Source organism: Heloderma suspectum, chromosome 6 (assembly GCF_057233095.1).
Source record: "Heloderma suspectum isolate Gila_16-S chromosome 6, 16-S_ref, whole genome shotgun sequence".
Lineage (NCBI taxonomy): Eukaryota > Metazoa > Chordata > Lepidosauria > Squamata > Helodermatidae > Heloderma > Heloderma suspectum.
The window spans coordinates 97,048,030-97,063,634 of NC_139463.1; the positions used below are offsets into that span (position 1 = coordinate 97,048,030).

At 46.7% G+C, this 15,605-nt stretch overlaps 1 protein-coding gene across 1 annotated transcript in view; it reads right to left on the reverse strand.

The window, feature by feature from the left end:
* The window catches only part of ATP2A1 (ATPase sarcoplasmic/endoplasmic reticulum Ca2+ transporting 1), a 45,752-nt gene extending 39,583 nt beyond the window's left edge, over positions 1–6,169 (reverse strand). The window contains exons 1-5 of the mRNA XM_084808441.1: positions 6,052–6,169; positions 4,633–4,650; positions 3,555–3,637; positions 737–841; positions 240–378 (exon numbers count right to left, since the gene is read on the reverse strand). Coding sequence (XP_084664567.1) covers positions 240–378; positions 737–841; positions 3,555–3,637; positions 4,633–4,650; positions 6,052–6,169 — 463 coding nt within the window. The remainder of the gene's footprint in view (positions 1–239; positions 379–736; positions 842–3,554; positions 3,638–4,632; positions 4,651–6,051) is intronic.
* Between the last annotated feature and the right edge of the window lie 9,436 nt (positions 6,170–15,605).

The following is a 15,605-nucleotide window of genomic DNA, read 5'->3' on the forward strand; positions in this document are numbered from 1 at the left end:
GGCTCTGTGGAATAGATCCAGGACCCTGGGAAATAACATTTGTGGCTGGGGCCTCATGGGCCCAGGCCTAGCAAAGTCCCTGGTGACATTGTTTCTCATGGTTTAAGTTAGTTGGGGGCTTGTGCTGTGGGTCACTTAGGACACAGTCCTATACATCTTTAGACAGAAAAACGTCCTACAACTCCCAGCATTCCCCAGCTAGCAACTCCTTTAATCCTTTGCTCTGGCCCAGCACTCACCTGCCACCTCTGTAATGTCACCAGGAACCATGTCCCTGGCCTTTATTCTCTGCACAGACTTCCTGTCCGACCGGTACACCTTGCCCATTTCAGGCTCATACTCCTTCAGAGCCTCAATGGCGTTCTCAGCATTCCTTTCCTGCAAGTAGAAGGGCCACAGCCACAGTTAAGACCCTCTGGCAACACTCTGGGCCACCCAGGGAAGGATGTTCTCCCATCACCATGCCATTACTTTTTCCCAAAAGCAAGTAAGCACAGCCAATCAGGCTGCATGGGGAGACATTAAACATCTGTGTTTCTTACCCTATTTTCCTAGATCCCCTGCATGTCCCATACCCCCACTTCCTGCTTAAAGGGTTTCCCTTCCTTGCAATATGGCAATAATAATGCTGGCCTACCTCACAGGGTTGCTGCAATGATAGCCATCAGTAATAATGCATGTGAAGCACGATATAAATGCTGCTTCTATGTATTTGTTAGTGAGTTTCTTTGTTTACCTGCCATACTCCAACAATGGCATTGGCAATCAGGATCAACAAGATGACAAATGGCTCCACAAAAGCTGTGACGGTCTCCTCACCTTCCTCAAACCAGGCCAGCACCTGCCAAGAGAAGAGATGCATGTGGAGTCAGAATTTGGTGGCCGTGGGGGGACATCTTCTGCCTCCCTCTCGCTCAGACATCATTCTCGCTCATTTCCTGGTCAGGGATCCTGGCTTGGCCTTCCTCCCTCTCTCATCCTTCTGTGATCGCGTTTGCCTTTTGACTCTTCTGGACATTTGGAATCTGGAGACAGCTGAACCCAGCCTGCCTGTGCTTTGCATGTGTACAAGATGAAGCTTGCAAGCTGATCCCACGAAACCTGAGAGCACCGGTGCAAAGGGCTCCTGGTTGTCTAAGTGTGCGTGTGCGAGCATCTGGACATTGTCTAATTGTGCGGGCAGGTGTAAGTGTGCAACTATTATGTTTCAGTGGTGAAAGGAAGGCACGCGTCCCGCACAAATGAAATGTGAGTCTGTGCAAGGTTCCATGCTGCCCCCTGCTGGAGGGAGCTGCATGTGCATGTGTGTGTGTTAGAAACACAACATGGGCATTGTAACCATTTCCAAATGGAAATCTGTGCATCTGATAAAGTGGGCTATAGTCGGCAAAGGCTTATGCAGAATAAATTTGTTAGTCTTTAAGATGCCACAAGACTCTTTGTTGTTTTAACATCAGTACTGGGGCGTGTGTGCTTGCAGGGGCAGTGCGGGATGCAAGATGCATGTCATTCTCTACTGTTCCTGTGTCCTGGATTTACCATGAGACAATAGTTGCTGGACAGATGGTATTTAGTCAGTGCTACAAAGGTGTTTTGTAATGCTGAGCTGAAAAACTCCAAACTAATTCTGAGATCTCCATACTTAAGCTAACCAAAGAATCTATCAGATTTTCTTCCAGTCATTTCCAGTTCAGAATTCACTGTTTGTGATCCAAAAGAAGCCCATTGTGTTGTTTCTTTAAATAACCATAGTATTGGAAACCAAGATGTCTCATATTGCCAGTGACCAGGAATGTGAATGTTCCTAAGTTGGCTTGTGTTTTAATTAAGTTTCTGGACAGTAAAAGCTTGACATCGAGCCATAGAAAAGAAGAAATAAACACTAGAGCTGGATCCTTCAAATCAACCGGAAGGAGTGTGTGTGCATGTGTGTGAAAGAAAGATCACATCCTCTTCTCTCTCCAGTTTACCACCGGCATCTACATGCATTGCAAAAGCTCTTCTGCAGGGAGTAATCCAGTCTCTGGAAGAGACTTCTCTTTCTCCCAATCTAGAAGCCCCATAATGCTCTGGAGACTGACACGAGAGGGGGAATGAGGACATGGCTAGTTGCCAGACCAGAACAAACCTGGTTCTCCTTGGCTGAGAAGACCCAAGGATTCCTGGGTTTTCCAAGAAGGAGGTGTAGGGCCCAGGCTACATGAGAACCAGGCCATTAACAGTGACCTTTACAGCCACCTCTTGTTGCTGAGCTAGGCCATGTGCTCCTGGAGGATTTAGTATCACACTCCAAGGAGGCTTCATCTCAAGTGTCAAGAAACTAGGCAGCAGGGCTGGGTGAGGGGAGGGAAGCCAAAGAGGATTTGGGCAGGGGCGGCGGGGGGCTCTCCTATTAACCTGAGGGAACTCCTTCTCCACACAGGAACATGAAGGCCAGGTGAACCCGTTATCCTGTTGCTGGGTTTAGTTTATTTCTTTCTTAGGGTGGATAGAGAAGTGCATAATTTGAGCAATGGGCTTGCTGAAGAAGTACACTCCATACACTGTGTTAAGACAACTTTCTCTAGATATACAAGCTACTCTCTGGGATCAAACTCAGGGAAAACTGGTTCTGTGAACTTACAGCAGAAGCTGGCAGTGCACAGCACTGATTTGCTGAAAATCAGTGATAATGCTAACCCCTCCACTCCAGAGCAGTTATTTAAACCGTTTCTGCTTAATAATAATAAGGAGGAGGAGGAGGAGGAGGAGGAGGAGACAGGACAAGTGTACGTTTAATTAAATAAATGTACATGTCACACTTCAAAATGTTTAAATAAAGGGAGGATAGCCTGCCTCAAGCACAGAGAGATAAGACAGACCAGCGAATCATTGTTCAGTTCACTGGTCAGTACATCCGTCAAATGCATTGTTTAGGCTATGGGAAACTAGGTTTGAGCTATGGGACAAACACACACACCCCTCTGCAATGTCCTGATTTGAATGCACATCTGTAAGTACCCTTAAGTTTAAATGGGCAGTGGTGAGGAAAAATACACTCTCCAGATGCTCAGAGGCACTCTCTTCTGTAATATTACTTCCCATGTATTGGGTGCCCTGTCATTGACAATGTTCCAAAGCTAAGCCCTGACTCAAATTAGGCCCTCTTTAACGCCTCCAATTATAGATGATAGGGCTTAGCAATGTGTATTACTACTACTACAGTCACATGCGCACACACACACACACACACACACCCTGGTGGTCAGACCTTACCATTATAGACTGAGTCTTCACAAAGCTAGGATCAACCCAGCTTACTGCCAAACAGAGCTTCCCAATACAGGCCAGTACAAAATCAGTCTTCCCCACCAACTATCGGTGCAGTTGTATAGACCAGCCATTGAGCCAACAGGCACCCCGTGGGTCTCTTGCCTATGATGTAGCTCCGTGTGTCAGCTTCCTCCGTGCACTCCCAAATTGCTTGCCTCTCCTCATCTCCTGTGCTGAGAGACCCTCCTCAGCCCTGCATCGATAACCCAGTTTCCCTCAACCATGAGGCCATGGCCACTTACGAAGGAGATGCAGGCCGCGAGTAGAAGGATTCGCACGAGCAAGTCTTCAAATTGTTCCACCACCAGCTCCCATATGGATTTGCCTGACAAGAAAGGGTGGCAGTTCAGAGGGGGGAATGAGTGAGGGGGAAGAACTCAGACTGCACCCCCTCCCCAGTTTCTGAGGAGAGCAGTAGGCTTGGGAGGAAGAGCAGGGGCAGGGGCACCCAAAATGTCCTACATTTGCCACCCAAAACATAGATTCTGGGATAGGTTTTTGAGCAGGGCCTAACCACGTAAGCCTGGGAGAACCACAGTTCTCGGTGATGCTTCTTTGAGCGCCTAACTACATGCTAGCAACAAGCAATTTCAGGAAGGGAACTGGGAGCAGAGGAGTGGTGTAGCGTGCTTAACCTTTCCCCACATCCCTGCTCCCCCTCTCCAAACTGCCCCCGAGCTCATTTTTTCCTCCTAAAGGGCCCCAAAGGCATGTTTGCCTCTCCAAGGAGTTGCTCCCAAGTGTCCAGACATCCTCTGCTGCTGGCTCAGCAACACCTCAAAGAGCTGGTTGATACCTAACCCTCTCCTCTCAATGCACCACTATGGTCTCTGTACAGGGTTGCCAGCTGTCCTGAAGCTCAGGAGGACTGGGAACCTGGGACTTAAGGGATGCTTGGCAGGCCAGGGAAATTGAGCCTGGTAGGATGAGGGTGAGGCCTACTTGGGCCTGGTAGGGGCACAGGATGGCACCTGGCTGTGCCCGGTGCCTCGGGGGGAACCAGGTTGAAATGGTTGAGGCAAATCAAATCATAGAATAGTAGGGTTGGAAGGAGCCTACAAGACCATCGAGTCCAACCCCCAGTGTCTGAGCCTCTCAGGCTAAGCAGAAAATAGCCTGCCCCCTTGATTCTAGCCCCTCATCCTGAGATTTTACTCCTTGCCTCAGAGAGCCTGATAAGAAGGCTTAACCTGGAAACCTGGCATCCATAGTCTGTTGTTTTACAAAGTCAGCAGAGATAATTTTTGCCTAGGATAGATCAGAGTACAGAGGGGGGTTCCTAGGACCTAACAGCTCTCCACACCTGTATTAGGGACTCACCTTCTTCAGCTGGGAGTTCTGTGGGGTTTGGAGACAGCGCATTGAGAGAGAGAGAGAGAGAGAGAGAGAGAGAAGGGTTAGGGTCATGGTCATTATGACTATGTTGTCAGGCAAAGTGGGAGACAGAGAAGGAGTCTAGTTTAGAGGCTTGGTGATTATATTTACCATGGCTTCTCATATGGAGCTCAAAGTAGCTCAAAGTTAATATCTGAAGAACCAGAACTGAGGCAAAGGGTCAAGCTTAGGGTTATAAGGTTCACTGTGTAGTGTATATGGGGCACAGCTGCAGACTGTGAGGAGGCCCTATGGTGAACTTAAGGTTATGGGATAAGGTTTTGAAAGAACCTACTGGGCCCAAGCGACTGTTGCAGAATTAAGTTTAGGGTAGGAGGCCCTTGTTGGCAGGGCTCCTGAGGCAGACAGGGCAATGTGAATGGGTGCGTGTTACAGACAGTTGCACACTCATATCTATACAATACAAAGTGGCATAGGCACACGCTAACAATCCCATCTCTTCACATTCTTGCCATATTCCTACTGGGGAGTCCAGCACTGGTGTCCTCCCCCATTTCCTTTCCTAAGAATGAGACTTGGGTTCCAGAGGGCAGCATGCATGGGAAAACACAGGGGGAAATACATCGCCCATGCTGATCCATTGCCTGCACCTTAGGCAGGATGCTACTACTCCCCACAATAAGCCTCCTCCATATTGATCCCCCCAATACACCACTGCCACCAGGTCATTGCACTTTGTTGCTAAGCCCAAGTTCTTCAAGGACATCCCACACTCAGATCTACCCTGCATCCAGCCAGCCTCCCCTTTAGCGGCTGTGGAATATCAACACCTCCCTCTCCCCCCACCTCCCGGCTGCTCCTACAAGTTGCCCATCAGCAATTTTGATATCTGGTTCATACCAAAGGGAATTACTGGGTTATTCTTAGCAAACGCAGCAGCTGCCCTGTCCCCAGCCTGCTACCTCCTCCCAGCCTTGCAATCTTCAGAGTTCCCTCTCTGGCTTTTTGTCTGCCTTCATCCTTGTTAAGCTTCCATTGCCAGCTTCAGATTCTGATCAGACTCTGTCTCTCTGTAGATCCATCCTTCCTTCCTTCCTTCCTTCCTTCCTTCCTTCCTTCCTTCCTTCTAGTACCTCTGTACCAATTCTTCTTTGACAAGTATTGAATCCCATCCATCTCCTCTCCTTGTATCCATCCTTGCTTAGGGTCTAGAATCAATGCATTTACATCCTTCCACCTGTCCAGCTGTTGCTTGATTATCCTTGCTTTCCTTCGGTTCTCATATCCATCTTTCCATGGCCATCCATCCATCTCACTTGCTCCCTCCCTCCCTTTGCCCTTCTCTGCATCCTGGCACCTGGCCACATGGGTACCAAGATGGCTATGATTTAAATAGGCACTCACCATTGTGTCCATATTTTTCTAGATTCCTCTTCACCTGCTCAGGAGAGAGGCCTGCGTGCTCACTCACTCCAAAGTAAGCCAGGCACTCCTCTGCCGTTTTGGCATGGGCGTTTTCCATTTTTGCCCCACCACAGCTGCCCCGTTTCTGTGTTTAAAGCTGCTCCCTTTGTCCTTTGGCTTGGCCTGCTTCTGCTGCTCCCTGGCTGTATGGTCAACGGAGTGTCACTCGTGCCCCCTTTGAGTTCTTCCTCCTCCTCAGCAGACCATGGTCCTTGGCACACAGTATCCAACGATGGAAGGAAAGCCCACACGCCCCGTCCTTGTACAGAAGCCTTCACCGAGCTCTGAGGCTGGCACACGTCCTTATGAGGCAGCTCAGGGCCCAGATCCTTGGACATTGTCAGTGGGTCCCCATTGGGTGACTGGCGCTGACATCACCTCAGCCACCAACTCGCATATGGCCTTCTGCGGAGAGAAGGTATTTTTGCTGACTTGAGAGGGAGAAGCCAGGAGGATGGTTGGCTTGGGGGGTGGGGGGAGGGAGTAGGGAAGAGGAGGACGGGTGTCCACAGACCCATGTGTCACTCAAATGCTTGCCTGTTCCTTGCAAGAGATCTCACCCTAGCCTCCCCCTCCTGCCTGTAGCAGATTTAGGGTTTATTTCTGTCACTTGTCGGCTATAATGAAGATACACAGAGAACTGGGTTGCCCTTATTGCCATATATGCTACCAAATCAATCTGTTTGTCATGTCTTTCCCATTTACACAGACTTTTGATATTCTATAATAAACCACCACTGTGTATCTATGTTGTATGTGTATAATAATCTTTATTTCATTTTATTTTCTGTGTCAGACCAATCGTCCATCCTTCCCTGCCTGCAGTCTCTGACAGTGCCAACCAGGTGACCCAGGGATATTCACACGCTGGACATGCCCCATGAATTGTCTTCAGCATCTAGTCCTCTGAGATGTATTGCCTCAAAAAATGGTTGCTGTCCTTCTGGCTATTGTGGCTGGTAGTCACAGATCCACCACAGATGTATCTTATTGTTTTAATAAACCATGTATTGTAGAGGTCATCACAATGCCCAGTGGCAATTGCCTCCTTGATGTTAATTATTAATTATACATTTTATGAAGATATTGTTGTTTGTCTTAAGCTTGCTTTCATTTTCATTGGATGACCTCAACATAATTTTTAAAATTTAAAACATTAATCTGTCTGTCTGTCTGTCTGTCTGTCTGTCTTCCTTTCTTTCTTTCACCATTAAAATGTGGCAAGACACCTGAGTAAATTCAGCTCAGTAGCGTGTTCTGCTCCCTCACATATAGCGACATTCCATATTATTTCAAATGCATGCATGTCTTACATTGTTTTTACAACATTATGTCATGCTTTCTGACATGTATAATGTTTTTAATGCTTTTACTGTCACTGGGTGACAGTCACTGAGTGCAGACACAGTGGATTGGATCCAGACTTAGTCATACTTAGAGCAGACCCATTGAATAAGTTAGACTAAGGCTGCAATCCTTACACAGTTACCTGGGAGTTAATGGGACTTGCGAGTAGATATGCATAGGATTGCACTGTAAGTTAACTAAATTACAATGCAATCGTACAAACGACTACTTCTATGTAAGTCCCATGGACTTCACTGGGACTTACTCCTAGGTAAGTGTGTATAAGAATGCAGCCTTACTAACAAGTCCCATTGATTCCAATGAGTCTACTCTAAATATGACTGTTTGGATCCAACCCTTTGAGATGTTTTTCTTCCCACTCACAGAGCAATCCTATACAAGTCTAGTTAGAAGTAAGCCTTTTGGGTTCAGGGGTCTACAGCAGAGGTGCGCAGAAGGTAGAGCTGTAGATTTTTGGGACTTCAAATCCCAGAAGCCCCTGCCAGCATAGCCAATAGTCAGGAATGCTGGGACTTGTAGTTCAAAACATCTGGAGGGCACCAGGTTGGGGTTGGCTGCCCTAAAGTTTTAAAAGAATCTTGTTTTCCCTGCCCTACCCCCAAATCTCAGTTTGTGTGTGTGGGGGCGAAGAGGGCAGGTAATTTTCTCCGTTTGGAAGGAACTTGGAAGCGTTTCAGCCACCCTCTGGGACTTAAGTGAGGGGAAGGGTGGAGAGTTTAAGGCCCAGTGCTGCAGCATTTTTTTTTTTAAAGAAAAACACTGAAAAACTCTTTTAAAAAAGTAGAACAATAAATAAACAAAGCTGAGTTCAGGAATGCTGGGAGTTGAAGTCCGAAACATCTGGAGATCTACCTTCTGCCCACCCCTGGTCTACAGTGTAGACTCTACACCAGCCTTCCCCAACCTGGTGCCCTCCAGAAGTGTTGGACTACAATTTCCAGCATACTTCAGCCAGCATGGCTGGTTCGGGTATGTTGAGAGTTGTAGTCCAACACCTCTGGAGGGCACTATGTTGGGGAAGCCTGCTCTACATTGACTGGAAGCTGTTCTCTGTAGTGACAAATGTGTATGTGTATGGGGGGGGGGCTTCCCAAAATTTTACTCTGGAACTTTCTACAATTTTTGCTCTCCTCTTCCTTGTGCAGTTCTTTCGGCCCATCTCCCTTCTCTGTCAGTGCGTTACTAGAGACAACCACGTTAGTGAAATGATCACTGGTTGAAGCTTTCATCTTGTGGTAGCCAACACACACACACACACACACACACACACTGCCCAGAATAGATTATCAATTCATCTCCCAGGAGCATGAGACTTAATCTGAAACAAAGCACCTTCTGCGAGTGAGATTTTCACCTTTAGTTGTGTTGATAACAAGTGGTCTGAATCCACTGTTGGACTGGTTAAATATAGCAAATAATGTGTTACTTGTGCAAATAATGTGCAAATAATGTCTGGTAGTTCTGTGAACCGAGAACTACCGGAAGTACAAGCTGGGTTTCGAAGAGGCAGAGGAACTAGAGATCAAATCACCAACATTCGCTGCATCATGGAGAAAGCAAGAGAATTCCAGAAAAACGTCTATTTCTGCTTCATTGACTACGCTAAAGCCTTTGATTGTGTGGATCACAACAAACTCTGGCAAATTCTTAAAGTGATGGGAGTACCAGACTCCTGAGAAACCTGTACGAGGGTCAAGAAGCAACAGTAAGAACCAGACATGGAACAACCGATTGGTTCAAAATTGGGAAAGGAGTACGACAAGGCTGCATATTGTCACCCTGCTTATTTAACTTATATGCAGAGTACATCATGAGAAATGCCGGGTTGGATGAATCAGAGGTCGGAATTAAGATTGCTGGGAGAATTATCAACAACCTCCGATATGCAGACGATACCACCCTAATGGCAGAAAGTGAAGAGGATCTCAAGAGCCTCTTGTTGAGGGTGAAAGAGGAGAGTGCAAAAGCTGGTTTGAAACTCAACATTAAAAAAACTAAGATCATGGCATCTGGCCCCATTACTTCCTGGCATATAGAAGGGGAAGAAATGGAAGCAGTGACAGATTTTACTTTCTTGGGCTCCAAGATCACTGCAGATGGTGACTGTAGCCATGAAATTAAAAGACGCTTGCTCCTTGGGAGGAAAGCTATGGCAAACCTAGGCAGCATAGTAAGAAGCAGAGACATCACCTTGCCGACAAAGGTCCGTCTAATCAAAGGTATGGTTTTCCCAGTAGTAATGTATGGCTGTGAGAGCTGGACTATAAGGAAGGCTGAGCGCTGAAGAATTGATGCTTTCGAACTGTGGTGCTGGAGAAGACTCTTACGAGTCCCCTGGACTGCAAGGAGGTCAAATCAGTCCATACTAAAGGAAATCAACCCTGAGTGCTCATTGGAAGGACAGATACTGAAGCTGAAGCTGAAATATTTTGGCCGCCTAATGCGAAGAGAAAACTCCCTGGAAAAGGCCCTGATGCTGGGAAAGACTGAAGGCAAAAGGAGAAGGGGACGGCAGAGGATGAGATGGCTAGATCGCATCACCGATGCAATGAATATGAACTTGAGCACACTCCGGGAGAGAGCGGAGGACAGGAAGGCCTGGCGTGCTATGGTCCATGGGGTCATGAAGAGTCGGACACGACTGAACGACAACAACAATGTGTTACTAAGATCTCAAATGAAACATTAAAAAGTAGAAACTAGTTGGAAACTCCAAATGACTTGAATTAACGTTTTAAGAGTATTTTTTTACTTGTTTTCAGGGATGTGTGTGGGTATGTTTCCATGCTCCACTCTTGACCAAGAAACTGGTCCTTAAGAAAACTGGAACAAGGCGCAGCTTCCTTGGCCAGCGCTTGGACATGGAAACCCACCTTCCAAGACCCATACAGACTGTTAGACAACTCTCTGAAAATGTTTATATAGGGTTTTATGTGAGATACTTGCCAGTGAAATGTTATGCCGAGGCTTTGTGATGTGGATGGTGTCTTAGGAGTAGGGGTGTGAGTGGTCATACATCCCCCATTACAGAGGACAATACTCTATTTGAATGGCTGTCCAGTCCGAGATAACCATAAGAAGATTAAGTCGCCCATCAATAGGTAGTACCTAGACAGCAAACTGAGCAGGAGCACAGGTCACCTCCTGGTAACAATCTCCCCCATTATAGTGAGATGTATCGTATTTCTATTTGAATTTAGTAATTGTTTCTAAATTTGCATATATATATATATAAATATAAATATATAGTATACATATATATATAATTTGCATATGCAGATTTATGCAAATCACCGTCCTTTTATTGTGATGCATTTCCTCTTTTTTGGAATGCGTAAATAGCCATTCTAGGGGGTGGCAGGGGCAGGATGGCAGGTGCTTGAATGGTTTGAGGAAGAGGCTGGGATCCAAATCCTCAGTTATGGCTTAATCGCTGGGGGAGCAACTGGGAAGCAGAGGGTGGGGGATATGAACTAGATTCCTTGAGCAGTGCAAACATATTTTTTTTCACCTCATCCCCCACTGCCCCAGTATCTGACATTTGTGTGGAAGTGACAGCTTCTTTCCAAGAAGTACCTGAACACAAGGGTGAGAGACAGAAGGAGCTTCATCCACTCATCAAGTAAAGAGGTGATGAATGTGTCTGGATTTCTAAGGACTTGGTCGGGGTGGCTGGCAGAAGAGGCGCACGAGAGGGGCATCTCAGGCTGTCTAATCCAGCAGGGAGGAGGCAGAATAAGAGGGGAGCTGAAACTTCATAACATAAACCAGGTGTGGTGGTGGTGTTTTTAAACCAGTGTTACCCAGGGAAAGGTTTCCCCACCAAGCCTGACAGAATCATTGCGCAGCACCTGTTCCATGTTCTTGGTGAGCTCTGAAGCACGATTCTTTTCCTCAGGGACAACCCTGGAGCCAAGAGCAGGAAGCTGACTATGCTGGCTGAACTGCAGCACTTGACTGTGCACTTATCCAGAGACAAGGAATCTACACCAATCCCATGCCAAAAGCAAGAGGAATACATATATTCAAAGGGACAATATATCCAAAGGGATTATTATTATTATTATTATTGGTAATAATAATAATAATAATAATAATATTTCTATCATGCTTTTACAGTGACATCCTAAGCATGTTTACTCAGAAGTAAATCCCATCGAGATCCATGGAATGTACTCTAATGCAAGCCTGGGACTGCAGCTTTAGAGTCTCTTAGCCATCATCCTCATCACTTACCCAGATGCCCATCCAGAAGTAAAAGAGGTATTGGAGAGAGTTGTAGCTGTCACAACGGGACTTATCAACAGGGCCTCCATCATCCGTGGTCTGATCTACACATGCAGCAGGACTGGACAGCTATGAGGTGGCAGAGCTCCAAAGTGGTAGAGCAGACTGTATCATTTAAGACTGCAGGTGGAGAATTACATTGTCGAATGCTCCCCTGTGGAAAAAATGTCCTTGCAGGTAGAAAAGGAATACAATAGGAAGAGGGTTCAAACAGCACCTTTGGGCACTTCCAGAGAAAGGGTGTAATGTGCAATCGCCCTGCCTCATTCACGTAATTGTATAAGGGGACCAGACATTGTTGTCTTCTGTTTGTAACCTTCCTGTTTTTTCTCACTGCTTCTTCCATCTTTTTTTCTTACCAGGAAAAAATCTGTTAAGGAGAAACAGATGGGATAGCTGCACAATGCCTTTTGGTGCTGGGAGCACTCTTTCTCCCTGATGTGCTAGGGTTTTAACATTTATTTACGGGAAGAATTTACATGGGGGTGCATTCAGTGCCAGAAGCCAGAATCCTTGGGTAGATGCTGGGCTCACATCACCCTGGGCATCTCTACACCAGCCTAAAATCCTGCATTTAAAATGGAGCTTTCTGCTTCCATTTTAAATGCAGGATCACAATGACTCCCTTTTTCACGTGCTTCCTTTCCCCCTCCTTCTCCCTGTATCTGAGTCGTCCATATCTTTCATTGATCTCTCTCCTCTTCTTGCTGCTTTTCCTCTTTTCATGGAGGGAACTCAAGCGGAACACAATGGGGTAATTTGATAGCTCATTTTCTGCGATCGATTTAAAAACGGAACAAAGGGCATTTAGTGCAGGAGACGCCTTGGAGGTTAACGGCGTCTTGTAAAGAGCCTGCAAACGTCAGTGAGGCAGCAATCTCAATTGCAAGATAAAAGCTCCGTGTGAAGAAAGCCCCTGTAGGGACGCATTACTGACACCGACCCTTGGCCCTCTGTTAGAACTGGCAGTGCCGGCTCCAGGTTTTTGAGGGTCCTTGTTCACAACACCCTCAATGGGCCCCCTCCCTCAGTGCATCTACCTGCTCACCACCATTGTCACCAGAGGCTATTTCTCCTCTTTCTCATTATTGCTACCACTTGATTGGCTGACAGGCAGAGAGCCAACGAGCAGGTAGGCAGTGGCATCTGCTGGTCCTCCTTCTTACCACCACCATTGTCTGGGCCAGACTGAGAGGCAGGTAACAATCAAGTTACAATGATGAAGGGGCAGAGCAACTCCTGGGGGCTCTTGTCAGTGAATCCTTGCTAAGGTTTGGGTCCTCGGCAGGTGCCCAACCACACTTCCCTTTGACACCAGTCCTGAGAACCAGCACTCCAATCGGTACCTGGCAGCTGCCATTTTAATTTCCTGCACTGTCCCCTGATGTTAACATCACTCTAGGGCATTGTGAGAAATTACAACTGCATCTGCTCACCACCCATCAGAGAGCTGCTGTCACTGATACCCAACAGGCGGCCCACTAGCAGAGTAAGAGGCCCACTTTGGGGAGGGCACCTTTCCAATGGTCCCCAGAAACATAGAGCCTATCCTGTCCCCCACCTGCAGTCTGAAGTGGTCCAGTCCATGGGAAAAATGGGCATCCACAAAACTGGTGTGAGGGAGCCCCTTCTGGCTGTCAGCTCCATGCACCCGGAATGGTTGAAACTGGGCAGTTGATGGTGGCTTGTTGCCTCAAGAGCTTTTCTTTTAGCCCCACCATCTGAGCCTTTCTTTGCTACTGCCTCTGCACCCAAAAGACATGTGATTCCTCAGGACTCTCCCCAAAGGGAACATTAAATCCTCTGGCCCACAGACACCAAATCCTTGCATGTGCAGTGGTTTGGGGGCAGCAGAGATGAAGATTGGGTTACTTGACGGCTGCCGTAGTGACATTCTTGGCTTTAACCTGAGGCTGACCCCTCACCACATGCCTTGCCCTTCTGCTAACAATCAGCTCAGCTCCCAGATCCCCTGTGGCCCTGAACACCCCAGATCTCATCTTCCTGCACAAACACGCAGCGTTGCAACAGGCCCAGGTCAAAGGCCTGTGCGCCCTGTTGTTTCAATTTGTTTTAAATGGTTGGAACCTGCGTTTTGATGAAACGTCTCCAAGGCGCTTAGAAGACCCTGACCTGGTTCACACAACATTATAAGCCACGGTGGGTTGTGAGCCTTGTTTGTGTCAGCCTGGCTTATAGTGATGCTCAAACCTTGCACGGAGGCTTCAGCATGGTTTGTTAACCATGCACAAGCCACCTTGACAATCAATGGCTTTTTGTTGAGCGAGTTTGCACATCACGCTAAGCCACCCTGAGAATAAGCCATAGTGGGTGGGTGGGGCTTGTCCATTACTTCCAACAGACATTGGCTGGTTGTGATGTGCGGACCCAGGACAATGGCTTGTCCCAAGCAGCTACAGAGCTGCCAGGCAAGAGCAGTGAAAAACATGGCCACTTCTCACCAGGCTGCTACTGCTGCTTCCCTCCTTCCTTGTCAGTGGCGTCAGCTCCTCCACCGATACAAAAATTACACTTTGGGATGTTACTCATTTGCAAACTTTTTAAAAAATTATTTTTTGATGCTTTGGAAGTATGCATATGGATTTGGGGTTTTTTAATGAATATTTTTTCTGTTGTTTGCAACTGTGCAATTGCTTATATTCGCCTGTCTGCAATTTACTTTCTTCAGCGGTACAGATCAATATGCCTTCTAGATATGCATAAATCCCACTTGTCAATGTCATCCTCTCACTGTATTATGTCTTTATTTGCCAGTTTCCTCCCCCTATTTGCCAGTTTCCTCCCTCACTTCAATGCTTCCTTTCACCTTGAGTTCCAGAAGCAGCAGCTGAACAGGACAGAGCTATTGGTGCAATAACTGTGGCAGTATGGGCTTACTTACTGTGAAAATGAGTAGGGTTTTTTTTTCTGTCATTCCCAGGTGCGCTTGCACACTTGTGAGCAACAGAAAGAAAGAAACATGAACCCATTTCCATACTTCCAAAGCACTGAAAAATAAAAAATAAAAAGGTTGCGAATGGAAAAATTGCACAGAAAAGGAGTAAGAAGTGGGGCGGGAATCTGGAAAAGATTCCCTCCATAGGGAGTAGGATACAAGAGGGGTTATGCCACAAAGGCCCATGGGATACATGCCTGGAGCGGGCTGGAGGACTATGGGGTAACAAGCCACAGCAAGCTGCAGAGCGTTCCATTATCTATCAGGAGTAACATGGGTTGGTGAGTGAACAACCAACCTACCATGGTGAATTTTCAGCACAGCTTATTGTGACATGTGAACTGGCCCATTGAAAACTATATTTACACTGCCCTGGGGTGTTATATACACCACCATGGAATCCCTTGGGGATGAAGGGCGGTTTATACATTTTAGAGATAAAATAAATGAATATCAAATCAATTAAGTTGCTTTCAGACAATGCTTTTATGGCGCATTTCTCTACTTTACTCATGGAATTTTACAGAGGGGTCCAGATATTGTCACCTGGACCCCCTGCAACCCTCCCATGTTTTCCCACTGCTTCTTCCATCTTTATCCTTTATTAATTAGCAGAAAACCGATTAAAGAAAAAAGATGGAATTGCTGCCTAGTGTCTTCTGATTAGTAGCACTAGGAGCCTTCCATTAAGAAGCACCCTAAAAATGTACCAGATTAAAAAAAAAACCACAAACACATCCTATGAACAGCCTTCCCCAACCTGGTGCCTTCCAGATTTGTTGGACTAAAACTCCCATCTTCTCCAACCAGTGCCCATCACTACTGGCCAATGTCCATGCCAGCAGGGGATGATGAGAGTTGTAATCCAACACATGTAGAAGGT